General features: G+C 46.7%; 1 protein-coding gene across 2 annotated transcripts; it reads right to left on the bottom strand.

Moving 5' to 3' along the window:
• Nucleotides 1-14: 14 nt before the first annotated feature.
• myh11a (myosin, heavy chain 11a, smooth muscle) lies at nucleotides 15-26,957 on the bottom strand. 2 transcript variants are annotated; one of them, XM_030093095.1, is made up of 42 exons: nucleotides 26,847-26,957; nucleotides 23,189-23,553; nucleotides 22,690-22,846; nucleotides 18,025-18,052; nucleotides 14,947-15,046; nucleotides 11,969-12,061; nucleotides 11,804-11,867; nucleotides 11,564-11,662; nucleotides 11,276-11,419; nucleotides 10,911-11,006; nucleotides 10,655-10,773; nucleotides 9,962-10,114; nucleotides 9,712-9,885; nucleotides 9,380-9,553; nucleotides 9,186-9,300; nucleotides 8,744-8,937; nucleotides 8,426-8,547; nucleotides 8,261-8,330; nucleotides 8,010-8,170; nucleotides 7,744-7,852; nucleotides 7,530-7,661; nucleotides 7,225-7,431; nucleotides 6,986-7,123; nucleotides 6,765-6,888; nucleotides 6,518-6,689; nucleotides 6,199-6,411; nucleotides 5,965-6,109; nucleotides 5,633-5,839; nucleotides 5,441-5,545; nucleotides 5,201-5,353; nucleotides 4,843-5,091; nucleotides 4,547-4,759; nucleotides 4,250-4,462; nucleotides 4,016-4,177; nucleotides 3,625-3,753; nucleotides 3,446-3,534; nucleotides 3,255-3,378; nucleotides 2,961-3,169; nucleotides 2,699-2,807; nucleotides 2,185-2,357; nucleotides 1,267-1,299; nucleotides 703-838 (listed from the first exon to the last, which is right to left on the bottom strand). In XM_030093095.1, exons 2-41 carry the CDS (start codon nucleotides 23,528-23,530, stop codon nucleotides 1,275-1,277), a joined length of 5,805 nt encoding a protein of 1,934 aa, XP_029948955.1. In that variant the 5' UTR covers nucleotides 23,531-23,553; nucleotides 26,847-26,957; the 3' UTR covers nucleotides 703-838; nucleotides 1,267-1,274. The 2 variants fall into 2 exon arrangements, with proteins under 2 accessions (XP_029948953.1, XP_029948955.1); XM_030093093.1 differs by lacking the exon at nucleotides 1,267-1,299 and having other exon boundaries at nucleotides 15-838.
• Between the last annotated feature and the right edge of the window lie 230 nt (nucleotides 26,958-27,187).

The following is a 27,187-nucleotide window of genomic DNA, read 5'->3' as shown; positions in this document are numbered from 1 at the left end:
CTTTTCTTTGTTTTAAGTTCTTTATTTCTTGTGCAGGTGCTTCAACAGTTAATCGATACAAGGGGTGTCATGTAAACATTAGTCGATTATGTATAACATTATCCAATGAGCTGGTTTGATGTGGAGATTTCTTTTAAACATGTACAGGGAGGATTTAAAAGGAAGGTGCTGGATGTGGTGTCTGGGTAGCTGGAATAACCTTATTTGGGGACAGAATCGGTGCAAATAAATGGAAAACAGTGGGTTAAGGAGACAGTGTACAGTTAAATATCTGTTTTTCGGGGGTACAAACGGCAGCGCTGGCTGGAAGCGGACTGGAGAGCGGAGACTTCTCGTCACCTCGTCCAGCCTGGATCCGCTCCAGCGCCGCTGTGGAGGGAGGATAACAGCAGTCACAGGCAACGGCACGACCGACAAGTCTGCACATTTACAGTCTTCAGGTTCTGTGTGGGTAATTAGAGGCACCTGTTTATTGTGTACAAAAAAAAAAAAACGCAATAAAAAGACATTCAGTGCAGTTAAAATGAAATAAAAAGGAAGAACAGCAAATCACACACGAGCCCTGATCGTTTGGCTGTGAGGGGAAAAAAGGTGCCGTGAAACAAGAAAGGCCGGTGCTCGACTGGAAACGAGAGGAGGTGTGTGACTAGATAGCGTAGCGGGCGTATGGGGTTATTCTGTGTTCCGAGGATTCTGTGCATCGTCCCTTTACTCCACCGACTTGGTTCCGTTGAAGTCGCCCTGGGAGTCGGCCTCCTCCTCCGAGGCGTCCTCCACCACCCTGCGGCCCCCGCCCGTGCGCCGGGGCGTGCTGCCGAAGGAGGGCTCGTTCCCACGCCTGGAGACACAGAGACAGGAGTGAGACGGTGCCGCGGCCTCCGTCTCGCTCTGCAAACCAGCCGGGTGTGGCACACGCCGAAAACACAAGCCGGATGAAACGCAGGTGGCGTTTTGGTTACAGTTTAAAGCACGCCGGTTATCTGGGTAACTCATTTGAGTCCTTGCTCAGGAAAATGAGTTTGGTTTATGACAGTTAAACCAAGCACTGAGAAAAATATGGCCGTCAGGGAAATATCGGGAAGCTAAATAGGAGAGGTTGACGTCCAGGTCGGCATTTTCCTGTTTGGTCTGTGGTAGTTTATGAGCCATATTTCTCTCAGCTGGGCTCAGAGGAAGAAACAGCATTGAGGGTGTGCACGGGGGATGAAACAGTTCTGGTAAAAATGGATGGAAAATGGTGACGGGGTCACTTTCCGGCAGAGGTACCTGCTGTGTTACTCCTTGGGTTCAGGGTTGCCTCTGGAATAGAGATGGACATGATGGTTTTGCCTTGTGCTCAGTCAGTCTGATCAATACTGAAGATTTAATGCTTCAAACATTCAAAATGTCATATTGTTGAAGTTTGAAAAAGCAAAAAAAAAAAAAAAAAACACCAGTGCATGTTTGTGCTTTGCTGAAGTTTGAAGAGGAAACACAACCGATGCCGGAGCTCTTATTAGTCCTCACTAACATTAAACCCAAACTGTCAAAACAGAAAAAATCAAAAGAGCTGCACTGAAAAAAAAACTGTGCACAACAGCAGCTGTGGATCCATCAGGAGCGTGAACACTGATCAGATCAAAACAAACTCGATTAGTTGAGCGTGTCAAAATGCAAAGCATTATGGGATTGATCCGCTACTTGAATGCTTCACGTAAACCTGCAGATCAGCTGGAACTCTGGTAAAAACAGCTTCAGGCTCACTGCCACCACCGAGTTACTACAGTTCTCATTTCACACCTTTAGATAACGTCCAGCCACTTCGGGGCGGCTTCCCTTTTCTGACTGACAGTTTGTCACTTGGCTTCACGGCTGATGAGTCAAATCATCTGAGCCACATTCAAGCCTGATGTCAGCAGTAATCCCCTCGTACCAACGGAGGCATTTTACCCCGTTCTGAACCATTTTCCAGGACGATTTCAACTTTTAACTTCTGGGCCATTTTTACTGCTACAGTGTTTTTGACAGGACTGAGAACTGATGTTCCTGATGTGCTGAATCTTGTCTGCTGAACAGGGTTAAAACGAAAAATATGGAATGAATTTGTTTCACTTCTTCTAAATGCTCCCATAGCTGGACCTCGTGGTAGTCATGATGTTTTGTGGTCCTCGTAAAGACCCGAGGTTGCAAACGAAGACGTCCTACCTGAGTTTGTTCTTGAGGGAGGTGACCTCTCGGCTCATGGCCTCGTTGGTCTCGGAGGCCTCGTCCAGCTCCCGCTGCAGCTTCCTGCGGGCGGCCGTGGCGCGCTGAGACTCCTCCTCCGACTCCTCCAGCTGCCGCTTCAGCTGCTTCATGCGAACGTTTGCCTTTTCCGCCTGGAGACGAAGCAGCGGCTCGAACTTTAAGCATCTTTCACACAGCTTGGTACGAAGCAGAGCGGAAGGTTGACGAAAGGTTTTTTGCTTTACACAGATCATCATATTACTATTGTAATTTGACACTTTTTCCACTCCTGAAGCCTTCAACATGCACAAACAACCAGATATGAAAGAAACATAACATAAAGATAACATAAAGTATGTGGTTGTCCAACGATATGGGTGGTGTGTTTCTGTTCCAACCTGCAGCTGAACCACAGGATCAGAGCTGAGGATGATTTGTTGTATGAACATATAAAACCTGCCACATGGCTTGGTTCAGCGCTCGTCGGCTTTACCTGGTCCTTGTACTGCTCCGCCTGTTTCCTTTCATCCTCCACCTGCAACATCAGATCCTTCAGCTTCTTGTCCTTCTGGCGCAAGTTCTTGGCTCCCGCCTGCTTGTCCCTGAGACCAGCCGGTCGGGCAGCGGAGTAAAACAGACGCAGATTCAAAAGAGGCGCAAGAATCAAGATGAAGACACGTTAGAGGAGAGAGTTGACAAACGTTTAGCGAATTACAGCATTAAACTATCAAACGATAAACGTGTTTGCCTCCAACCTGTTCTCCTGCTCCAGCTGTTCCTCCAGCTGCGCCACTTTGGCCTCCAGGGCGGAGATGGAGGACTTGAACTTGGACTTGACCTGGTTCTCCATCTCCTGGAGCTTGGCCTTCAGCTCCTTGTTCTGGCGCTCCATCTGCTGCCGGGCGCTCTCGTTCTTCTGGGAGGTGGTGCGCTCCATCTGCAGCTCGTTGGTCAGCTGCTCCACCTGCGGAGAAAAACAACGGTGAGGCGCCCGCCGCCCCGCGCCCGCCGCACCCGCCGCACCCGCCGCGGCCGGCCGGTCCGGTCACCTGCTGCGTGCTCTTCCTCAGCCGGTCGTTGATGATCTCCATGCTGCCCTGCTCCTCCTCCAGCTCCTCCTCCAGCTGGGCGATCCTGGCTTCCAGGCGCCGCTTCTCGTCAGCCAGGGCAGACCTGAGCGGGACAAACATGCTCAGCATCACGTGTGTCTTCCTTCTCAGACTCACGGATCTCCACCTACTTTCCAGAGGAGTTGCTGGCCAGCTCGTCGGCCAGCTCGTCTCGTTCGGCCTCCGCCTGCTTCTTCCCCCTCTCGGCTGCAGCCAGTTCCTAGAAGCGAGCGAGAAGCGAGACGTTCTCCTGATACCGGCGCTCTGCTCTCAGACAGCCTGCTGCTCTGTCCGGAGTGTGCAGCGTTACCTCCTGCAGCTGCATGAGCTCCGCCTCCAGGCTCTTGGCCTTCTTCTCGCTCTCCTTGGCGGTGGTCAGCACCTCCTCCCGGGCAGCGTGGGCGTCCTCCAGCTCTCTCTGGTAGTCCTTCATCTGGGCCTGCAGGCCGGAGGGGAACCACAAAGCCATTAGTTCTCCAAACATATTTATAGTGCTCTGGCCTCAGATCTATGGCTTGGTGAGTCTTGCAGTCAAGTACTGTCAGTGTAGTTTTTTCAAATGCTTCTTAGTAACTTTGGCAGAACAGAAAATCTTCTACTATTGCGACATGTCAATGTTATTCTTTACTTTTTACAGGATTCATGTTCAAAATGAAATTCCCAGGACTCCGATCGGCCCTGTGTCTCTCCTTCTGCCTCACCTGCAGCTTGCGGAGCTGCTTGATGGCCTCCTCCCGTCCCTTGTTGGACGTCTCGATCTGTCCCTCCAGGTCCTTGATGTCTGTCTCCAGCTTCTTCTTGGCCGCCGTGGCAGAGGCCCTCTGTTTACGTTCGTCCTCCAACTCCGTCTCCAGCTCGCGGACCTGCGGTCAGCGGCGATCGCGCTCGTTCAGACCGTCCCCGGATCAGGAGGAGAGTCTTTGGCGCCGCTGTACCTGTTTGATGAGCTGCCTCTTCTTCTCCTCTCCCATCTCGTCGCGCCCCTGGAGGTCTCTGTCGAACTGGGCCTTCAGCGCCTGCATGTTGACCTCCAGACGCAGCTTGGCGTCCTCGGCCGCCTGCAGCTCGTCCTCCAGCTCCTCCAGCTGGGTTTTCATCTCCTCCACCTGGGCCTCCAGGCCCCGTTTGGACTTCTCCAGCTCGTGGACCTTCCAGCGATAAATATTCACATTAACTCTGATTCTGCATTCAAGAGAAGCCGAGTGCGTGATGAGTGAGGTTCCAGCACTCACGTTTTTCCCCACGTCGTCCTTGGAGCTGATCAGGTCCTCCATCTCTATTCTCAGGGCCTTGTTGGCTCTCTCCAGCTCCTCCCTGGAGTCCTGGGCCTCCTCCAGGGCCCTGGCCAGGGACAGAGCCTTGGTCTCCTTCTCTCTGGCCTCGGCTTCTGCACGGTCTCTCTCATCCGCATATTTACTGGAGATGCTCTTCTCCTCGGCCAGCATCTGGAGGCCAGAGGTCACATGAAACCTGACGTTACACAAAATTGGACAGATTTCAAAATACTGCATTTTTTCAGTTCTCTGACCTGGTCGAACTTCTTCTGCTTCTTCTCCAGATTGGACACGACGGTCCTCTGGTTGTCCAGGTCCATCAGTGTGTCCTCCAGCTCCTGCTGCAGCCGGTTCTTGGTCTTCTCCAGCTTGTCGTACGCCGAGGCCTTCTCCTCAAACTGAGTGTTGGCCGCCTCTAAATCCCTCTGCAGACGCTTCTTCCCTTCCTCCAGCAGCTCGATGTTTCCGGACATTTCGTCCATCTTCTTCTTGGCGTCTGAGAGCTGTGAGGAGACCAGTCGTGTGTTAAGAAAGCACTCACACTACAGATGTTGTGATAATGAATGAATGAAAACTAAGAAACAGTAATTCAGTCATAGTTCGACCTCTGACCTGGATGTTGAGGGAGGACACGTGTCTCTCCACCGTCCTCTTGGCCTCCATCTCCTCCTCCAGCTGCTCCTGCAGGCTGTTCTTGTCGTCCTCGGCTTGCCGCAGCTTGGTGGAGAACTGCAGTTTCTGACGCGTCTCCTCGGTGAGCAGCTCCTGCAGCAGAGGTCAGAGGTCAGTGGAGACGTCTGATTGTGAGCAGAGGGGTCCCGTGTGGGGCGGAGCCTCCAGCTCTGCAGTTACCTGAGTGTCCTGGAGCTGAGAGGAGAGGCTGGACACGTCTTTGCTCAGTTTGATGTTTTTGCCTTCAGCTTCATTCAGTAAGTTTGTGACACTCTCCAGTTCAATCTGCGGCCAGGAAAAGATCAGGATTCAGTTTTTCAGACAGATGTGGGGTATATATGTGGACGTTGGAGCTGTTATGTTGTGACGTACGGTGATCTTCGAGCAGCGCTCTCCCAGCTCGGCCTTCTGCTTGTCGCTGTCGCCCAGGCGCGACGTCAGATCCGCCACCTGACCCTCCAGCTTCCTCCTCTTGTTCTCCCCGTCCTGCTTCGCCTGTGCCAGCGAGCGCACCTCCATGGTTAATTCCGACGTTTCCTTCTCCAGAGCTTGCTTTGCCTTCTCCAGGTTGGACTTCACCTGAAAGCAGAAGAGGAAAGACATTTTCTCTACTTAAAATGCGTGTTTTCATCAAGCTATTACAGATTTCATTTTAAGCCCAGCGACCCCTCAGTGTTGGGTTTGGCGTGAGAAGCCAGGCCTACTCGTTTGGACTGCTCCAGCTGCTCGGTCAGCTCCTCCACCGCCTGCGTGTGCTTCTGTCTCATCTCATGTATCTGAGCCTCGTGGGTCCGGTTCTCCTCCTCCATGGCTCTCTTCAGCAGAGTCACCTCCTGCTCACGTTTTGCCCTGAAGGTTTACAATCATTTCTACGAATGTTTTTCTTTTTCTTGTGCATATTATCGCTCATATGTCTGTATGAACTTGGCATCACCAACCGGAGCTCCTGCTGTGTGGCTGTGGTGTCCAGGGTGTCCTCCAGCTCGGACTTGAGGGCTTCCAGCTCCTCGCCGAGGTCCCGCTTGATCTTCTCAGCTTTATTCCTGGCCGCCCGCTCGGAGTCGAGGTCTTCCTGCAGGTCGGAGATGTGTCCCTCCAGCTCTCGGATCTTTTTCAGAGCGTTGTTTTTCTGAGCCGTCTCATCTTCTAACCTGAGGAGGTGAATGAACGGTGCGTTTGATGGACATTCACAAAACACTTGACTCTTCTCGGTACAGTTTTATAATGATCTGACAGTCGATAATCTTTTCACACTACCTGGACAAAGCGTTTTGGAGTTCCTCCTCTTTCTTGGCGAGCTGAGCTTTGAGGTCGGCAATCTGGGACTGAAGGTCGTTGATCTGCTCGTGGAGGTCGTTGCACTCCGCGTCCAGCTTGCGCTTGGCCTTGTCCAGCTCCTGCCGACCTTTCTCCTCTTTCTTCAAGCGGACTAATGCAGGAGAAAGAAAGAGCTCAAACATCTAGGTTCCTCTGAGGGATGGACGGAAGCATAAAACACGGTTACCTTCCAACTCGGAGATCATGGACTCGTGCTTGTTTTTCAGCTTAGTGAGGTTCTTTGATTTCTCCTCTTCCTCTGCCAGGTTGGTACTGTAGTCTGCAATTCTCTCCTCCATCAGTTTCCGCTCCTGCAGACGATCAGGTCATCGACATGGTGAAGTTTTAGCAGCCAGGAGCTTGTGAATGGCCAATGTTTGGATCTCCAGAAAGAAAGGACGGAGATACCTTCAGCAGCTTGTTGTTCTGGTCTTCCATGACCAGAATGTCATCCTCCATCTTTTTGATCTTTGCGTCGCAGGTAACCTTCTCCAGCTGCAGCTTCTGACGGGCGTCTTCTTCCTCCTCCAAATGTTCCTCCAATTCCTGAATCGAAAAACAGTACATTTAATCACATTATTGAATATCAGTTTGCAGGAGAGGATAAAAAAAAGGAAGCACGAAGAAAGAAAGAGAAATGTGTGGACCTGCATCTGCTGCTGCATCTTCTTCTTGTCCACCAGCAGCGCCTGAGCGCGTTCCTCTTCCTCGTCCAGCCGGGCCTCCATCTCATGGAGGATCTCCTCCAGCTCCTGCTTCTTCGCCGCCAGGCGGACCCTCATCTCCTCCGCCTCGGCGTACAGCTCCGTCTCTGCCTGGAGCTGCTCCTGCAGCGCGTTCCTCTCCTCCACGATCTGGAAGATGTTTCAGCTCATCAACAGCAGGTGGAAGACTGAAAACACCTCAAACGGGTGTCCAGGTCTGGGTGTTCGCTGCAGATTTCGTTCTTTACCGATGTGTGTTTCAAGGTGATTTCTTTCAGCTCTGACTCATACTTTATGGCAGTTTCTTTGGCTTTCACCAGCTCCTCCTCCTTCAGACTCATCTCCTCTTCCTGTCGGGTCACTTGCAGCAGAGGTTTGACCTGCGATTCGGAGAAGCGGGCGTTACCAACCAAACAGGTGAATTAAAAAGAAAAACTTTGAAACGCAGTGTGATGAACGGACCTTGGTGAAGAGTCTCCACCACTGCCAGTTCCTGAGTTTGAGGTAAGCGGCACAGTTCCTCTGGATCACCTTCATGGCCGTCAGCTGCTGTTGCCTCTTAGCAAATGCCCTTAAAAACACAACAGAAAAAAAACCCAGTCCAGCTTACTCAAGGTGAAACTTGACTTTATGTGGCTACTTAACTAAAAAGACACCCGACTGAGACAAATGCAAGGCCTCAAACAAAACAACGATCTCCATGTATTCATGAATGTCTATATTCATACTTTCTGGCCAGGAAGCCTCTGGCCTGGGCCTGGAAGGCGATGATGATGACGGTGATCTTCAGGTCTCTCTCCTCCTCTAGCTGGGCCAGCACTCCCGTGCGGAAGAAGATTTTACTCTGTCCAATCCTGTACAGGTTTGGATCCAGGTCCAGATGTTTGATCTACATGATGAGAAAGAGGAGGAATTCTGAGAGTCCAGAGGAAGCGGCGACTACAGTGAAGGTTCGTTCTAATCCATGTCGTGTTCTCACCATGATGCAGCAGGCTTGTTTGCCGTCCATGAAACCTTTGGGAATCGCGCTCGCAGCCAAGATCTCATAACTGTGCAGAGGAAGGCGCGTGTCACGCTTCATTTAATGGTTACAGCTGCAGTGTAAATTGGATTGAAATCGCGATTTACTTGGCTCGGAACTCACCGCTGGCGAAACTCCTGGAAGACGATTCTGTTTGGAAAACCCTGCCGACAGATTCGGATTCCCTCCAGCACGCCGTTACACCTCAGCTGCTCCAGGACCAAGTGAGCGTCCAGCTTCCCCGCCTGGAAACAACGCACAGTGTTCACATTTATTACACATAACTTCAGTTTTAATGCCTTTGGAAAAATAACCAGCTTGATTATTGGATAGACTGAAAAACTTGAAGTAAACTTTAAACACAAATTAGTACGAGTCGCCACGGGACCCGCGTCCACTGTTGTTTAGTCTGTGTCTTCATGCTTGAGCAGCTATATTTACCCTCTTCTCGTGGTTGGGGATGATGCAGCGGACGAAGTTGGGCTGGGTGTTGTGCAGTGTGGTCATGAGTTTGGCCAGAGACTCCTTGTAGAGTTGCCCCACCGTGCGAAACATGCCCTTCTTGGTCTTGGAGCCGCCCGAGCTGGAGCTGTCTGACATCTTGGCGATGGTGTCCAGACCCACCACTCTGTCCGCTGAAAACACACACACACCATGTGCAGTTAGCTTTTAGAGAACTCTGCAGCAGCTCCTGGGTTGAGCTCAGACTCTGGACTCCTGCCATCCTAATGGCTGATCTCCCTAGAAGGGGTCAGACCCATCAGGCCACAGGGTAACAGGAAATCACGTGCGTGGTACGGCTTTCATGGTCTGGAGGCTTTCTGGCTCTGTTCAGGAGCGCAGACTGTGTGTCAGCGTTCTTCGGCCAGGACCAACATCTCACCATCTTTCCAGAGATCTTGCACAAACTGGCTGGAGGAGTTGTTGAGCAGCGCTGTGACGTTGTCGTTCAGAGGGTCCATGTTCTTGGTCAGCCAGGCGGTGGCGTTGTAGTCTACCTGTAAAGAAAAGGACACATCGACGTTACATCAGGGTGAAAGACGCGTACAGCCGACGCACCTGCTGATTATGCCTCACCCTTCCGGCGTAGTGAAGAATGGAGAACTCGGTTTTGTCTTTCAGCTGCTTCGTTTTGGCGAACTTGATGTGGTTCCCTTGTGTGTTCATGAGTTTCTCCACAAAGGAGACGTCTGTAGCTTTGGGGAACCAGCACTCCTCATCCAGCAGCGCCAGGACGCCCGGAGGGTTGTTCTGCGGAGGAGACGCAGCTAAGTTTAACCAAAACAAAAGACGCGTCAATCTAAATCAAGACTATCTGCACTAAGCTTCAGAACTTACGGGGGCTTAACCTCTGAGAGCGGCGGATTTAGGCGAAGCTGCGGGTTTATTTTCCCGTCGGTATTACTCACCGGCCTCTCGATGAGCTCGATGCAGGGCTGCAGGTCGAGGCCGAAGTCGATGAAGTTCCACTCGATGCCTTCCCTCTGGTACTCCTCCTGCTCCAGGATGAACATGGTGTGGTTGAAGAGCTGCTGCAGCTTCTCGTTGGTGTAGTTGATGCACAGCTGCTCGAAGGAGTTATCCTGCAACGACCGGCAGACAGAGTTAAAGACCAGCGTCTCGTCTCAGCACAGCGGACTGCCACCCGCTCGTCTTTACCTCAAAGATCTCAAAGCCGGCGATGTCGAGGATTCCCAGGAAGGAGGCTCCCTGGCGTTTGGTCTTGTCCAGAGCTTTGTTGACCCGGCCCAGGATCCAGCGAAACAGACGCTCGAATATGGCCTTCGCCAAAGCTTCAATGGCGAAATCAGCCTAAGAAATACAAACCAGATCAGACAGGATTATTTATCATTCAGAGCTTCCTGGTTGATTCACACAATCTTCACAAATAACCACAACCTGAGAAAATGGTTAAATGATCATTTTAAAGGTCTTAAATAAATGAACAAACATTGTTTTCTCTGTAAAATAATGAGTTTTCATGGATTTGGATTACTTAGGATTACTATTGCAACAACACATCATCAGTCTTGTTCTCATCGGGAGCAGATTATATGAGAGCACTGGAAGGAATTCAACAGATATTTTAGGAGAGTTACATAATACATTATTGACTTTACAGCCATTTGTCTGAAATGCTGGGTTTTTTTCACACAAGAAACCAAAAATTTAAATAAACAGATTAAATGGATTTTAATGCAAGACTCATAAAACAGGAAAATAATTGATAGTCCGAACGCAGAAGTGCATTCATAAGGTCAGCTCAGAGCGTGGTGTGAATTTGTATGATGGTCGATGAAGACAGTTTGAACTTGAGTTAGTTTTGCTTAAAATGCGTCACTGCCGTGGTACCTGCTCTTTGGTCTGTGCCTTCTGCACCACTTCTCTGCCCACTTTGATGCGAGGGGTGAGGATGGCCCGGGTGAAGTCCGTCACGTTGATGCCCTGCAGGTGACACACCTTCTGGGCCGCTGGACAGACGCAAAGAAAAGCATCCTGATAAAGAACTCTCCCCTTCTTGGGTTATTTTCCTGCTACGGGCAGCTGGAGTTATATGTTGCTAGAATATAAACCGATCTGGTTTTTATAACGTCCGGTGGCGTCTCACCTGTGTTGTCTGGCATGGTGGCCTGCTCCTGGTTCCTCTCTTTCTTGAACTCGATGTTTCCCAGCTGCATGACTGTGGAACACACCTTCAGGATATCTGGAGCACAAACACCACCAGGCTTCACTTGTCAACAGCAAACGACGATTAAAAGACACCACATCAGAACTAACAACCATTTCAGCTTATCTGTAAGCTGAATATTACATAAAAAAATTATATTATAATTACCTTTATAAATATATTTTGATTGATTGATAAAAGCAGTGAAAGATTCAGGCCTGACTGCACATGAACAGAAAGTATTTCTAATATATTGTAGTTGAGATTAGAGCGGCTTAAAAAGACATCGATCTCATCGGCGGTACCGATTCTCTCTTCCTCGGTGAAGCCCATGATGTTCATGGCCTCCATGGTCTCGTCGTACAGCTCGTCGTCCTGCTGGGCCGGGATCTGAACGTGGCCTGCGCTCAGGAAGCGGTAGTTACTGAACGGCTCCAGGAGAAGGTCCTCTGATGAAGACAAACACAAGAGAGTTCATGAAGGGCTTAGTGCCTTAAAGAAATAAGACCGGATGGGAGAGAGAATAAGGTGGGATGATGCGGGGCATGAAAGGACAGAAAACCAGCTTCAGTCAGGATTCCTGATTTTCTCACCTCGCAGTTTGTCTCTGGCTCCAGCGATCATGTAGTAGAAAATGTGAAAAGCTCTTTCTGTCTTCGCCTGTCGGATACAGCGGGACTTCTCCAACAGGTCTGAAAGCAGTCGGCTGATGAGGAACATAAATGAGCTGTTCGACAAACATGGTTCACTAAACTATATTTAATATATAAACTCAGGCTGAGTAGTCTATTAGAAAACTAAAGTAAAGTTAGTTCTTTTTTTAAAAAGGATACAAGTCTCAATGTTGGCTCCAACAATGTAGCCGGTCACATCAAAGTTAATCCGGATGAATTTTCCCTGTCAGAGAGGACGGAGTGACGAAGAACAGCTGATTTACAACCAGAGGAGAAGAAAATCCTGTTGGGGAACACTGTGAGGATTACTATCGGGTAGCTTACAAATCGTGAGGAGTTGTCGTTTTTGATGGTTTTAGCGTTTCCGAAGGCCTCCAGGATGGGATTGGCCTGCAGGAGCTGCTTCTCCAGCTCTCCCTAGAGACACGACAGACACACAGAGGGGTAAACGTCCAGCTCTGATGGCTGCTGGAGCTGGATGCAGGAGGCAGGTGGAGCTTATTTTGATATGGATGTAGGGGGTTCAGGGTGGGGACGAGTTAAAACGAGATAAAAGAGAGAATATCATTTTTATTTGAAGTAGTGCTAACATCTTCCTTCAGTTAACTGATGTGTCTGACCTGGCCTACTAAAATAAAGGCATGTGACTTTTTGTCTGTATCTGGAGTGAGCAGGATCACAAACAAACCGACCAGAGGGAGAACTTGAGCTGAGCAGTTTAGAAAAACAGGTTTAGACGTGTGCTGACAGAGACAGTGGATGAGATGGAGGCAGGAGGCGGAGAGGGAAACATGGGTGTAGTGAAGGAGGATGAGGAGGCAGTGGAGCCAGGAGATGGAGCAAAATGAAAAAAATATAACAGATTTCTACACTAATCTTCGTTGATTGACCATTATTTTTGAGAGGAACTGTTTAAATGAGCAGAACAGACGTGGAAACAGAGTGGGAGGTGAATGAGGAGCGTTCGGAAGGATCGCAGACTAAACCTTTGATCCGTCTCGACAAAGACTTTGCAATTCAGCCTGTCAGCGAATCCGAGCGACTCCGATTCACAAACAGACTTCTGGAGACGCGATTTGCTTCCAGCGTGACTGCAGACCCTCGGGTGGAGCGGGGCGATGGTGAGTAAGTCAGGCAGACACCCCGTCTCTCTGCATCGGGCTAATCCAAGTGATCAAAGAGGCCTGTCTCAGGCTGCATCCAGGTCAGGTGCTGCACACCTCCACCAAACCCCCCCCCCCGAGCTCCAAAACACCCCTCAGCTCCTCGGTAAACAAGCTGAGGCCACACGGAGCGGAGGTGTGGCAGCTGTTTGAATTTCAGTGTGTATAAATGACTGTTTTTCCTCATAAAGTAGATAAAAAAAAACGGAGATACAGACCCGCCGATGAGGTGCAGCTCAGAGTTGGCAAAGCAGAGAGGAAGGTCCTGTTTATTTAAGCCACTGAGAGGACAAAAAGAAGAAAGAAAAAGGGAAAGAGAGCACAGCGAAAAGGCACGGAAGAGCAAGTTACAGCTGATGGAAAGTATCGTTGTTCACTTCAAACACAAATACTGAGAAGACAGACAAGCGGCAGGAGTCAGCATCGGAGGAGAAGAAGCAGAGAAAACACATCAAACCAAAGTTATTTCTGCTCAGACAGGGTCCGTGGGAGTCCGGAGGTCCTGCGGAGGACGGCCAATACTGCCGGTATTTTAGGCAAAAGACCTTGTGAGAGCACAAGGTCAGCAGCGAAAAGAGCTGCGCTTTCAACCACAGACGTAAGTTTGTCTTAAAAAAAGCCCCAAACAGGCAAAGAGCTTAAGATCGCTCAGACATGAGAGACGATTCAAGCTCATTTTAGCACACTGAGGGATCAGACCAGTGCATTGACATAAGAAATAGTTTTCTCCGAATTAACAAGATCGTTTTGAATTTGGAAAAATTGATTCATTTATTTATTTATTATGGAAATATGACACAAGTTTTGATGGAAACGGATATTAATGTTGTGTGTTGACACAATTTTTTTTCAGATGCTTCGTGATAATAAATCCAAACTAAATCAAATTCTTGTATTAATCCATTATGAATTAAAGGAAAAAAAACTGAATGATTACAAAACATTAACATAACCTCTTAAGTAAAAACGCAAGATTTCATCGAGTTTATACAAATGGTTTAATTTAAAAAAAGGTATCTTGACAAAAAGTTAATTAAAGACAAGTGGGTGCTTTAAATGTCCATGTATTGCTTGTAGTTAGAGAAACAAATCAAGATAAATGTATATTTATCGCTTAAGTTTAGAGGAAATTAACTTGATAATTGGGAAAAAAAAAAAAGAAAAATGTTTTTTTCACATATATAAATGTCAATGATCAATTATAATTAAAAAATATTTTTAAACAACCTGAGCAAATACCTTGGCATTTTTAAAAAAAAAAAAAAAAAAGGCCATATAGAATTTCTTAAGAAAAATAAATAAATAAATAAATAAAACTTGTCTCCTTAATTCTGAAAAAACTGAGTTGTTCTTATGCGAATGCGATTTCATAGAAGTCAGTATCATCTGCAAATATGGTCACAAAAATCCACATGGTGCAAACTACAAGGTCCACTGAGGGCCTGGGGTGGGACAGCCGGTGGTCTCCGTCAGGGTGGGGACATGTGGAGGGCGGAGGAGGAGGAGGGGAGCGGGAGGAGGAGGAGGAGGAGGAGAGGGGGGAGGGGCTGGTGTTTGATAGACAAGACCACGTTGTGCATGCTCACACTGTGCTCGTTGATCCGTGAGAGACCCTTTCACTGTCGGGGGGGGAGGCGGGGGGGGCGGGGGGACGTTCCGTCTGAATCCCCGCCGACGGTGAAAGGGTGTCCATCATGACACAAAACTAAACACGACGGAGGAGTTCACGAAAAACTGGACGTCTCAGATCCGCAGAGTTGATGCTCTGATGATAATCATGCAGCCTAAATCAGCTCAGGAAGAGTCAAATCAACCAAACGTCTACCTGAAGAAGACTACGGATTCTGGCTCGCCATTGAAAAAGAGTTTTCCTGAGTAACTCAGTGACACTACCTTCATGCACTTTACTAACCTATGGAAGGAACACACACACGCACACACACACACACGCCACACACACACAAACAAAAACACACTCCGGCATTCCCCTTTACTCACGTAGGCAAACTGTGATCCTGATTGTTGCTATTTGGAGGAAACGGCAACATACAGGATTAAACTGGGAATGCTCCTGCGCACGTTTCCAGGGCTGTGACTGGCAGACGGCGTCTGGCAGCCCGTCTTCACACAGATACTTACCACACTGCTGTCCTTCTTGCCTTTGTGTGAGGAGGCCACGACAGCCAGGTACTGGATGACCTTTTTGGTGTTTTCCGTCTTTCCGGCACCAGATTCTCCACTGAGGAGGCGAAGAAAGAAGGAGACGGATTACAAGGAACTATATTAATTAAATTACAGTATTTTTCAACCCACCCATTTTACATTCCTGTATATACTTATTATTGATGTGTTTTCGTCTGTAAGAAAGCTCCTAGGTCCCAAAATGTAAATTAGTGTGTATACAAAGTGGCTGGAAGAAAACTCCTGTAGTGTTTATTAAATGAAAACCATCAGATAAAGCAGAAACTTGTTTTTAGAGGCATTTTAACTCAGACACTTTCAAACAGTGTCAGAAACACATTCTTTCCTTGCAGAAAGTGACTGCAGAGCCATTAGTTTGATGCATGCTCCGTCTGGGGTCCATAAAAGGCCTGGGATGCTCAGTGTCTAAGAGGAATCTGATTACTGCTGTCCCGTTGGTGTCTGGAGATGAAGTACGACATCCAGGTTGCTACTAGGCAGCTGTCAGGTCAGGAGAGATTCTTCCAGGAGTTTCTCCTACGGGTGATTTATGGGAGCGGTACTGCACTCTGTGTGTCTCCGCTGCAGGTTTGAGGAGTGACGGATTCTTTAAGGAACATGAAATTATTTAAATTCAGATGCGCTTCGACTGCAAGCAGAAAGAATGTAGTCGAAGCTCTTCAGTGTGAAAAATGTGACACTCGAATTAAGAATTAAGGAATATTAAAATATGCATCACATTCCATGATGATAGCTTTTTCCACTGCAGGTTAAACTATGCTCTCAGTGTCATAACCAGTGATAAATCCATAAAAAAATAAAATCTTAGAGGAGAACAGAAAGTTTGAATCAATGTAAACAGACTGAACTGATTTCGCTGCAGCTTCACGTCTGTATTTCATATGTGGAGAGACAAGAAGTAGTGTTCAAAGACCTGATGTGGCTCAACATTGGATGGAAAGTGTTGACCTTTCTGAGAGGTACTGTCTTGTCTCAGGAATGAACTTAGACTCTTCCTATTTACTTACCAAATTCTAGTTATTGTTTTAATTACTTTCATGAAATAATCAGAAAAACATCATGGAATCAAAGCTGCATGAAGCAATCTCAGTTCAGCATCACATATCAATCAATTAAAATGACTGATTCTATCTGAGGATGTGGTAACCAGAAGTTTTCCAAATTATCCTGCCTGTTTAGTCTTGCAGTGCACAACGGCACCACCAGGTGGCGTATTGAGCCGATCAAAGATGCAGCTGGAGGAATAGTTACCCATCAATGACTAAAATTATTAACGACATCCCGGTGTTATAATCTAGGTGGTAAACAGGTCTACACCATTTATCCACCTGGCCATATCTAAAAAAAACCAAACAAGCCAAACAGGTAAAATTGTAAAAACTGAACAGCATTGTGACTCAATACTGCCACCTAACGTACAACAGAAGCAAGACTCAGATCTTACAAAGTCCCCACTGAAGACACACTCTCACCAAATGTATTTAAAATACATTTTAAGTGAAAAACGCTGAAGAATAACACTGTAAGTGACTGCTGTACCCCTTAAGCTAATGCTGAAACACTAAATCTCCCAAACAGCATTTACACCAATTCTCCCATGAAGGGGAATTAAAAAATGCTCCCATTACACATAATGCCGTGAAGACTGGAGACTGCTGTGTAAACACCACTGACAAAGAACACATGCGCCAATTAAGCACGCATGTACGGAAAATGTCATAAATGACATTCCACTCATCACCCCGGAATCGTTTCTCCCATTTATGGCTGCAGAGGCTCAGAAACCGCGACGGCTTCGGCGGAGTGACGCTCCAGGAGCAGCAGGGTTTAGATTTGACTTCTGTTGTGTCGGATCACATCCAGCTCGCCACCTTCATCCCGTCTTTAAACCCTGCTTCATGTAAACTTCTCACAACTTGCTTCATGCTCAGAAGCGCAGGACACCGTCCTGTTCACTTTCTCTGAGATGCAAAAAAAAGGAAAAGCCTTTTTCCTTCCTTCCTTCCTTCAAGGACTACTGAATGGTCAGCAGCAAGTCCAGATCAGTTAATTCAAAGATAAAAAGAAAATGCAGCGATGCTAATCAGTCCATTTAACTAAAGTGCGCTGGACAGAGCAGAAGCATCAGTGATAAGTCATCTTTCATCGCTGCCTCTTGTGCTGTGTTTGATGTATCCTTCCCTCTAACGCAAATATACACATGATCGTTATTTACTCAGTTGGAAATCGGTATGTAATTGTCGATTTACGACCCACTTCTTACGCAAGGCAGAAAAATGCAGGAGTGAAACTTTGCTCAAAGGGAAAATGTATTCCTCTGAACCATTTATGGTCCTTGAGCGGACAATTTCAAATCATTTCAGACCTAAAATAGACAGCTGACGGGAAACATGCAGCTCTCGTTTTACCCATCATGCTTCCTGTCTCAAACATCTTCACACCCTTCACCGGCTGTCTCAGTGTCTAATCCCAAAGTGTGTTTTCAACATGAAATAGATAAACTGTAGACAGTGTGGTGGGGTAAAACTGTTGCTCTAACTGAAGGACATTTTCAGAATATAGCTGATCGTGTGAATGAGACAAATTCAAAAAGACTTCGCTGCAAAGTTCAGGCCAGTTCAGACAATTTTGTCTGTGGATGTTCCGTCATCTCGTCGAAGCTCTCAATAATTAGTTCAAAGTAAATAAACAGAAAAAGGAGCCCAAACTAAAAGAGCTAATCTGGTTCTTCCATCGGGGCAGACTTCCTGACCAGAGGTCTGAGAGGAGAGCGAGGCCTGCGTCCTCTGGGAGCTCTGCGAAAGCATGAACGCACATCCAGCTCGGCTCCGTCCGCAGCAACACAACGCAACACAACTCCACAGAAACAAAACCTTCATTCTGAGCAGCATCTCGTCGTGGGACTGTGTTTACTCAGACATTATGTAACTGTTCTTCCACACATGCAGTCACGGCGTAGATTCATGCCAGTTGAAGTCAGGGAAAAGGAGAATTTTGAAGATGGTTGCGACTTACGTGCAGAGAATAGACTGATCCTCACGGTCTGCGGGAAAAAGAGAAACAGTCGGTCACATTTATGACAGCTTCCACAAACTGTTTAATAAGTCATGACAGACAGGTTAAAGCAAAAACTCTACTTTCCATCCTCCTCTTCCTCTCGTGTTTGACATGCAGTAGCAAAGTTTACTCCAGTAAAACCACAGAAATAAAAGTTTTGACCACTGTAGTATATATATATGTCACCGGCTGGAAACGGAACGATTTGTGAAATCTCCCATGTGCCTCAGAAAACTGCAACTCCCATAAACACTTTGATTTCCCATGGAAATCAATTGTGGACATTTCAGCTGGCTCTTGAAATACTCTGTGGACGACGCAGCAAGTCCATGTAAGGTTAAACTGTGACTGCTCGCTTCGTTGTGAACCACCTCTCGGGGAGTGTGGGCCACTCTGCTGATAAAGAAATACCTTAACTGTCACTTTTTCACTGCAAGGGATCAAACGTGGAGTCATGCAGCCTCTCAAAGGACGAGCCGCGTCTGAACTCAGCTTCCACTGGGATTTGTCATCATTACAGCGGCGTCCCACAATCTATCAGGGTGGAAGTTATAACACATATAGCCATGTCTGAAGGGACATTTTACTGGTATAAAACTAATGATATAGTAAGAACAAAGCCTTAAGCCTGAAGAAAAGTGAAATTTAAGTCCTTTCATCCATTCTGCAAGTCACTTTATCAAATGTTCTCCAGTGCAGTTGGGTCAAGTCAACTGGACTTGATTACAGCAGGAACTGATGACAACGACAGCTGAGTGTTGATGAAATGAGAGTACAACCCGGACAGGTCACCATATGACCACTGTCAAACAATCCTGCGCGCACTCACACATGCACACAGGTATTCCCACCAAGAAAAGCAAACTCTGCACAGTAAAATATCCAGAACCCGCAGGGATTTTTCCATCAGCCAATGAGACCCAGAATGGTCTCTGCACAAGTACCAAGAATATTCCAGTGGTGCTGATTAGGCCATGGGAAGTAATTAGATTACAAAAGATTGCGAGAATCTTGAGCCTCGCCGAGAGAACGGCATGTCAGTCATCTGCTGAAGGGAACAACAAACGCCCCACGGGGATTTCACTTTTTTTTTTTTTATCTCCTGGACTTCAAAGAGCGAAGAGCGGTTTCGGAGCACTGGGACGTCGGCCAAGATTTAAAGAAGAATGCTTCACAGCTTAGGAGAGTTATCGGGATTTGCTGCTGTTATGCACCACTTCCACTCCAACATATGAACTGTTCATGCCCCGACATTCACAGTGGAATATCCTGCATCCTGCATCCTCAGCCACAGCTTCATGGGAAATCCCAGCAGCAGATCAACAGTAACAAGTCCCTTCCAGCCATAGCGAATAGTTTCAGTGAAGACTCACACAGGGTTCAGACGTGTGCACATTTACTTCCAACGCCGGGATCCCGAAGCCTCTCTGTTCTCAGATAAACATCATTCCTTTAGGACTTTTCAGAAAATAATTATTCTATATTGAATATCAAATGAATAACGGATGACAATGCCAACCAAATCTAACCTTGTAGTTAGCATAAAGTCCTGTAAATGACGTGTGACTCTTCTTGTTTTAAGCTCCTTTTGTCTGCACTGATGTCCAGATTACGAAGATGAGATGATGCTGCCTGTCAGATATCCCTCGGTTTCAAACAAGATTAGAAAGGTTACACAAATATCTTGCATACCTGAAGTCATGGGTGGTGCAGTGGTTAACCCTGTTTCCTCACAGGTATGAGACCTGGATAACTGCATGTTCTCTCTGGGATTAATTTTCTTACTTCCTCATACAATCCAAGGATTTGTTTTAGATAAGAGTTGTTTACCCAAGATGCACCCTGCCCCAATATGCCCAGTATTGGTCTCAGTTTAGAAGAAAGAAGCGTCTTCCTGCCGCACTTATTTCACATTATGATGTAATTTCTTTTACCCAACACTCTGAAGCTGAATGGGTGGCCCACCGCCTTAAATAGCTATTGTCATTTCATATATCACGAGCCTGAGCAAATATTTGGTCTGTAAATACACACACTTTCTTCTCGTGCACACCGGGTCCTGTGTGTTTGTCCAGTAAAAATGAAAAGTGTCTCTAAGCTGCAGCTGCATGCAAAGTTCTGCATGGATGTGATGGAGAAGTGCAATCCAAACACCCTCACAAGCACCGCTCCGTCCTTCCCCCTCTTGTTTACTCGTGACACACAGTTTACAGTACATGTCTTAGCCGTGGCGGTAAACACTGTTTTCCTGTGTACCGGTGTGGTCAAAGCTAAAAACCTCCCATGGACATTCACTGGATTGGTAACTGCAGCTTTTAAGTGGGACAACTTCTGTCGTCAAAGACATCGAAATATTTATTACAAATGCCACGAATGCCAAAGTAAAGCAGGAAAGCTCAGGGCAGGCATGGTAAATGAAAAACAAATAATTATAAAATTAACAAAAAGAAATATTCTGACATTTGACCCACCTCAAATTGCATAATCTCATACAAATGTGAACCTATCAGGTGATATTTCTTTAACTTTCTTAATTTTTGTCACTTTTTTAAACTTTTCACTTGCAAAAGAATAAATACTGTTCTTCAAAAGCCAACGAAACACAGACTTGCCTTATCAATACCACCGCCTCCCTATAGGGGGCAGTGATGAGCTCATGGCCATTGATGTTATTCAATTACAAGTCGAAGAAAGACTAAACTGCAGTTTATACTTTTATATATCCTCAACGCTTGCACAGTAAGAGTTTAGGTTTACTGCAACAACAACAACAACAACAACAACACAACAACAACAACAACAACAACAACAACAACAACAACAACAACAACGATCTCATCCTGAAAGAGTCCAGCTAGTTAAGGATATTACTGCAGCATCATGTCTTTGGCTCCTGGAAAGTGTGGATGAATAATAATTGTACTTATTATGCGTCATATTTAAGGGCTTTAGCAGTATCAATTCACTTTAACACGACGATCACAGGCACTCAAACACTCACACATGTGAGCTGGCATTTCAGCATTAGTCAGTATTAAATTGTGTGTGAACATGTGTGTGTCTTCACTCCCAGTCACCCGGGATCAGCTCCTCCTCGCCCTGAATGGTAAAAAGCCCGATGGAAGATGGATGGCGATCAGCATGAAATGCATGATGGTCTAACTGATCGCACAGAGGAAATGAAGCCGCTTACAGTGTAAAGTAAACTCAGAGATCGTGTATTTCATCCTTAAGCCTTCATGACTGAGAAATATGGGGTGAGCGGGACGGTGTGTGTGTGAGTATTTGACAGGAGAATGATGGAAAACACAGTTATGTGGCACAACTTATCAGAAACGAATGGATGAATCAGGATGAAAAAATGTGAGCAAATCAAGCTAAGCCGGGTTGTTAACCCAGGCAGAAATTTATTAAGATGAATTAAGCAATAAATCTGGTAGCCCTTCAAGCAAGCCAGAACCAATAAAGCTGAAGACTTTCTCAAAGACAGGAAGGAGAAATAAATTTCCCCAGTGGAAACTCACATCCGTGGAATATTGGCTCCTTCATTTCCCATATTTTCTGTATCTGAAATGTGTTTGCGTTCCCTCTTAAAAACTAAAATCACACCTTGATTTATGTCTTCTTGAGTGTTAAAATAGTCATTAACGTGTTTTTTTTTAGTTTCTCAAACAACCCCTGTAGTTTACTCAAATTCCTTCACAAATCCCTTCAAAATAAACATCCAATTTAGTAAAAGTCCTGTCAAAACATCCCAGCTGAAACTGGCTGAACAGCAGGAGCGACATACAATCTGAAAAAAAAAAATGGTATTGACACTGATTAAAAGCAAAAAAAAAGAAGGTTGGCATTTAGACTGAGAGAAGGGGTTTCTGAAACAGGAAACGTTTTACTGCCCTCCGCCCATCTCTGGCTCCAGATGTCAGCTCGTCTGAGGGAACGTCCTCACGTCAACATGGAGTCCGGCGGGCAGCAGAGGCCGACGGCCTGGGAAGCGGGCCACTGCAGCCCGAAGCCATTTACTGTAAGCAGCGCTCCGCCAGAGCCACGGTCCGTCGTCACCTCCACGACACAATGAGTCTCAAACAGGCCATAAAGTACTCCGTCAGGGTGAGGGAGTTTTATATTGTCTTAAAAAACCGACTTCGTTTTGTGATAAGCTTGCAGCGGACAGATGAAGCCACGAGCTTCCTGCGGGGCGCAGAAACACAGTTCTGCTTTCAAAACTATCATACTGACAGCAGAGGGCATGTACGGCTTTTATTAAACCTTTTGTCCTCACTGCATAGAGAAATGGCTTCTGACAGCAAAACCACAGCGAGCTCTCAGATGTACAGTGTGAGTGATGACTCTGGTGCTTCACTTCGCCATCGTGCTACTAGTGGTCACTAAGAAGTCCATCATGAAAAGGTGACTTTTTCACAACCATGCCATAAATATATAAAACAGTACCTTTTCAAATAAAAAGAGAATTCCAGACCAACCTGCAATCTACTATTTGAGAGAATTACCATGGCTGTAACTAACGAATAAAGTCCTTCAGTGACTTAATTTGTAATTATTGCAGCAGAAGGGCAGCTGGATGAGGGAGTGAGTGTGAGGCAGGGCTGTCACAAGGCTTACCCTGCATCATGTTTCTGTAGGCGTTATCAGCAATGGAGTAGATATGAGGAGGGACTTCGTGTCGCTTCTTCCCTTTGTACATGTCAATGATCTTCTCTGAGTAGATGGGCAGCATTTTGTAGGGATTGACCACCACACAGAAGAGGCCGGAGTACGTCTGAGAGAGAGAGAGAGAGCAGAATCAAGCATTAGATTCAAACAGGATGATCAGTTTATGCCTTGAAATCTATTGTGGTTTACCAAAGTTGATCAATAACATGTCATCTTGTCTTTAGGTTCTATATTAAATGGGCTGGGAAAGTGAGGAAGTAGAGTCCACAACTTTAAAAATTATGTTCACAGTCAATTTAATTGCAAAATCACAAATAAACTGAAATAAATGATGCCTTAACTTATTCCATTAACGGTGAATTAAGACACTTCTGAAAGGAGTCTTCCCTAAATGTTTGGTAAAGGTTATTTCTGTGAATATTTCCATGTTATTTTGCAGAGTACTTACATAAATAAGCCCGGAGAAGTACCTCTCGCGGATATTGTGCAGCACCGAGGCCTCGTTCAGGCAGGTGAGCTCGGCCATGTCCTCCACCTTGCTGAACTTGGGCGGGTTCATCTTCTGGATGTCGTCCTTGTTGACGGTCACCTTCTTGGCGTTGTCGGCCAGCTCCACCAGCACCTCGTCGCCGTGCTCCTCCTTGATGCTGGCGGCCTCGAAGCCGTGCCTCTCGGACGGGATCCACACCAGCTTCTTGGCGGCCCAGTCGGCTTGAGCCATGGGGCTGTTCAGAAAGTCTTTGTCCACAAAGAGGAACTTCTCGTCCTCGGTCGGGGCCTTGGTGGACATCGTGGCTTGAGGTGGAGGGCCAGCTGTCAGGGACAACACATGAAGCGGAAGTTAAAAAAAAAACAAAAAAAAACAAACGCTGGCTGACAGGCAGGAAGTGGAGGGCATCAGAGTGTGTTCAGGGAGCGTCTGGCTGTTTGAGACACGTGAATGAAGCTGCCTGCCGAAACTCAAAGAGTTAACATGCTTCATCCATCAGGGGAGTTCCAGAGTGCAGCCATTCTCACAGACCTCCACCTCCCCCTCGACCCTATACTTTCACTCACACACACACACACACACACACACACACACACACACACACACACACACACACACGCACCACAAGGGAAACGCACAAACAATTCCCCTCCCTGCTGTACCGTAGAAGGAAAACCCCCGGGTGGGAAATTGATGTAAATTAACTTTGTACCAAAGGCCCTTATAGTTTGTCAACAGCCTTATCTGAAACATCCACAAGGCATTAATACTCAATCATTTAGTCATTGGCTAATTGACAACATCCATTTTTCCCGTGCCTCTGCCCCTCCACCCCCCGCCTCTCTCTCTCTCTCTCTCTCTCTCTGTGTGTCTCCTGTGAGGAGGCTTCAGTCTCGTGCTGTGATGACCATATAAGGGCCCCTCTCTGGAGCAGGGCTCTTTTCTGCCGACCTAAACAGCCGGGCAAGTGAACTCCCAAACAAAGCCCTTATAGGGAATAGTATGTCTCCTGCCGGTCTTGTCGTTTACTCCAAAATGATAACAGCGAGGCAGACGGCCGGAGGGGCTTTAACAGTCGTGCTTCACACGGGCCCTGAGCGGCGTCCATTTTTAAATGGAACCGATGGTTTGGTGCAGAGCGAGCGTTTGGGAGTGGTGACCTGCTGAAGGGAGCTAATGCAAAACGCAAACAGAAAAAAGGTCGTGCGCAATAGGTCAGATTTAAGCTGTGTGCTAAACAGCCGGAACCACAACTTAGGAAATGTCACGCAGCGGGGCTGAATGAGGGAAACGGACGTTTCTTGATCTGCAGACACACTCGTCTACAGACTCCTCCACCTGTCTGAACACCAAGACACATTTTAATGGAGTGGGAACTACGATGGGAAAGTCGTGAATCATCCTGAGAACGCTCACAGCAAGGCCTTTCGTAATGCAGCTGGTTGGTGGAGTGGGTCGACTCCCAATCCGGAGGCTGCAGGTTCCATTCCCCATCTCCCTTTGTCCATGTGTCTAAGTGTCTTTGGGCAAGACACTAAAGCCAAACTGCTCCCAGTGGATGGATTCAGAACCTTGCATTGCAGCTGCATCCACTGATGTGTGAATGTCAATGTGAAGCTCTCTGGGGAATGCTCAAGTGGTGGGAACGCGGGATGTAAAGTAAAATCCATTTACCAGAAAGGCTGCATGAATATCAACATCAGACAGAGGCAGACACTTCCTATCAGCCAGAGTGAAACTAGCTGCTGATGCTTGGATGATCAGCTATGTCTGGGGATATAAAGTCAACAGGCTTTCTTCTGACATCTGTCCCCATGTTTAAGCATGTGCAGCCAGTCAAGGAGCTCCTCTTCGCTGCCTTCATCTTTTCTCACCAGCTCAGCTTCATGTCTCCGTGAGGCCTCCCCTCTCACGCTCTGTTGCGGCAACACGGCGGCTGCTCAGCCGGTGTGTCCTGAAGACAGCAGCCTGAAGCGGAGCTGACAGGACAGCGGGTTGGGACTGAAGCCCTCCGGGGTGGAAGCGGCTCTCAGCCAACATGAAGCTCCAGGACTCACTTGACGCCTCTTCACTCACTGTAAAATCAATTATTTTTTCCTCTGTGTAATCATTACTTGATTTGTTCCTGATTTCAATTCACGGTTTCTGATGCTGCACAAAATTATTTATCAAACTTTCCCTCGTCTTTCTCCAGTTGTGAGGAGCTTTAACAGTCTGACTGCAGGTAAATGGTCCAGCTCGAATAATAGCACTTCTGCTGCATGCATTTGAGGTTCAGTAATTAATGTTTCTGGATTGAGGGGGGAAGCCCTCACACAGGGAGAACATGCAAACTGCACAGTGTATACCCTGACTCCAACCGGTGATCATCTGGCTGTGATGTGGCAGAGCTAACCACTACACCGCATGCAATATTGCCCAAAAAGTCCTGGTAATTAATCAAATTAAAAAAGTAATTATAAATAATGAATAGTCCAGTATTTCAGTATTCGATGCTGTGAATAATAAACCAGTGGAAATGTCACTCAGGAGACGGACTGACCTTTCTATTTGTGGTTAATGGAGGTCAAACTACTGGCCCCTTGAATGATTCTACTCATTTCCTCTCCCACACATTTCACAAACATGCTCCCAGTTACTGTCTTATTAATAAACTGAAGGATTTCAATGCTTTTGCACGGTGGTTAAGATTATAATGTGAAACTAATCCGACCCGGTTTTACTAAAATAAACATTTTGATGCTGCTCAGGCTTCTGCACCAGGGAACATCCACTGTAAGTCGCGTCTGAACACAGATAAGACAACAAAATAAACTGTCAACTCGCGACTTCCTTCCCCGTTAAAGACGCGTCCAGATAGCAAATGATGAAGGAGAGGAGATCAGCTGAAAGCAGGAACTCTTTGGGTTTCTCTGAGCTGCTTCACTGCTTTCACAGTATGCACAAGCAGTTTGCATCGGAGTAATCGAGTGTAATGTCGGTGTTTCTTTGGATTAACAGAAATCCCCTTCGCAGACTTGGCAGGCAATGTGTGTCCGGGCTGGAGCAAAGTCAGAGAAATGTCTAGCTTGGCTGCAAAACATAATAACATCTATTAATTAGCGGAATTATAGATTTAGGAAGTGCACTTCTGATTCATCATGATGAGCTTCACATGTACTGAGAGAAGTGTTCAACATGACTGACAGACAGCAGCTTGGTAAAGCCATATTTGGAAAACAAGAAACAACACAGTTTGTCACACTTCTGCTTACACAATTGAAAATGATTTCCTCTTTTTCATTCACTATATGTATTATGCTCAAGGCTGCAAGGTATTTTCTGGAATTTTGTGATGTTGTTACTCATAATAAATCTGAAACAGATTAAAGTCTAGGTAATATACTGCAGTGATACATTCAAAGTGCTTTGGCTCGTTTGTCTTTATAAAGAAAGCAACGAAAGTTGAAGACAGACAGTATTACAAAGTTTTACCTCATGAATTCATTAATTCATTAATACAATATGTGCAAGAAAACAACAGAGATGCAGACAAACTTTAAGTTGTGCAGAGTTTGACAGATGCACCTCAGTTATTCCCACTCCACGACTCTCCTGCAGTAGAAGTTATACTTACAGAAGGTGAAGAAAGGTGTTTTCAGGGCAGCTCAGGGTTTGGAGAGTGAAAGTGTTTGGAGGAGGAGACGTTGACGAGGTACTCCACGAGGCGCACAGTCCAAATGACCCCCGTCAATTTCCAAAGCTTAGCATTTAAACTGCACACTGTAGTGAGAGGGTGGAGCTGCAGAGGCTGGTCCTCCTCCTCCTCCTCCTCCTCCTCCTCCTCCAGCAGCATCCAGGAGGGGCAGGAGGCAGCAGACATGCGCACTGAGCACACCTGCAGGTTCACTACCTGAATGAGACAAGCCATATAATTCATTGTTTTTCAGGGGTTTTCAGTCACTTTGACTGTTTTGC

The sequence above is a fragment of the Salarias fasciatus genome, chromosome 6 (assembly GCF_902148845.1).
Source record: "Salarias fasciatus chromosome 6, fSalaFa1.1, whole genome shotgun sequence".
In the NCBI taxonomy this organism is placed as follows: Eukaryota; Metazoa; Chordata; class Actinopteri; order Blenniiformes; family Blenniidae; genus Salarias; species Salarias fasciatus.
Note: the sequence above shows the minus strand (reverse complement) of the source record. Positions and strands in the feature narration are given on the sequence as shown.

Bases quoted from the DNA above. Each gene is read 5' to 3' on its own strand.
- myh11a (XM_030093093.1), bottom strand. From the start codon at position 23,530: ATGTCCACCAAGGCCCCGACCGAGGACGAGAAGTTCCTCTTTGTGGAC. The intron at 8,548-8,743 runs GTAAATATAGCT...CGTTGTTTCCAG, and splicing joins TCCCCAACCACGAGAAGAGG to GCGGGGAAGCTGGACGCTCA. The intron at 5,092-5,200 runs GTCAGAGGTCGA...GTCTCCTCACAG, and splicing joins TGTCCTCCCTCAACATCCAG to CTCTCAGACGCCAAGAAGAA.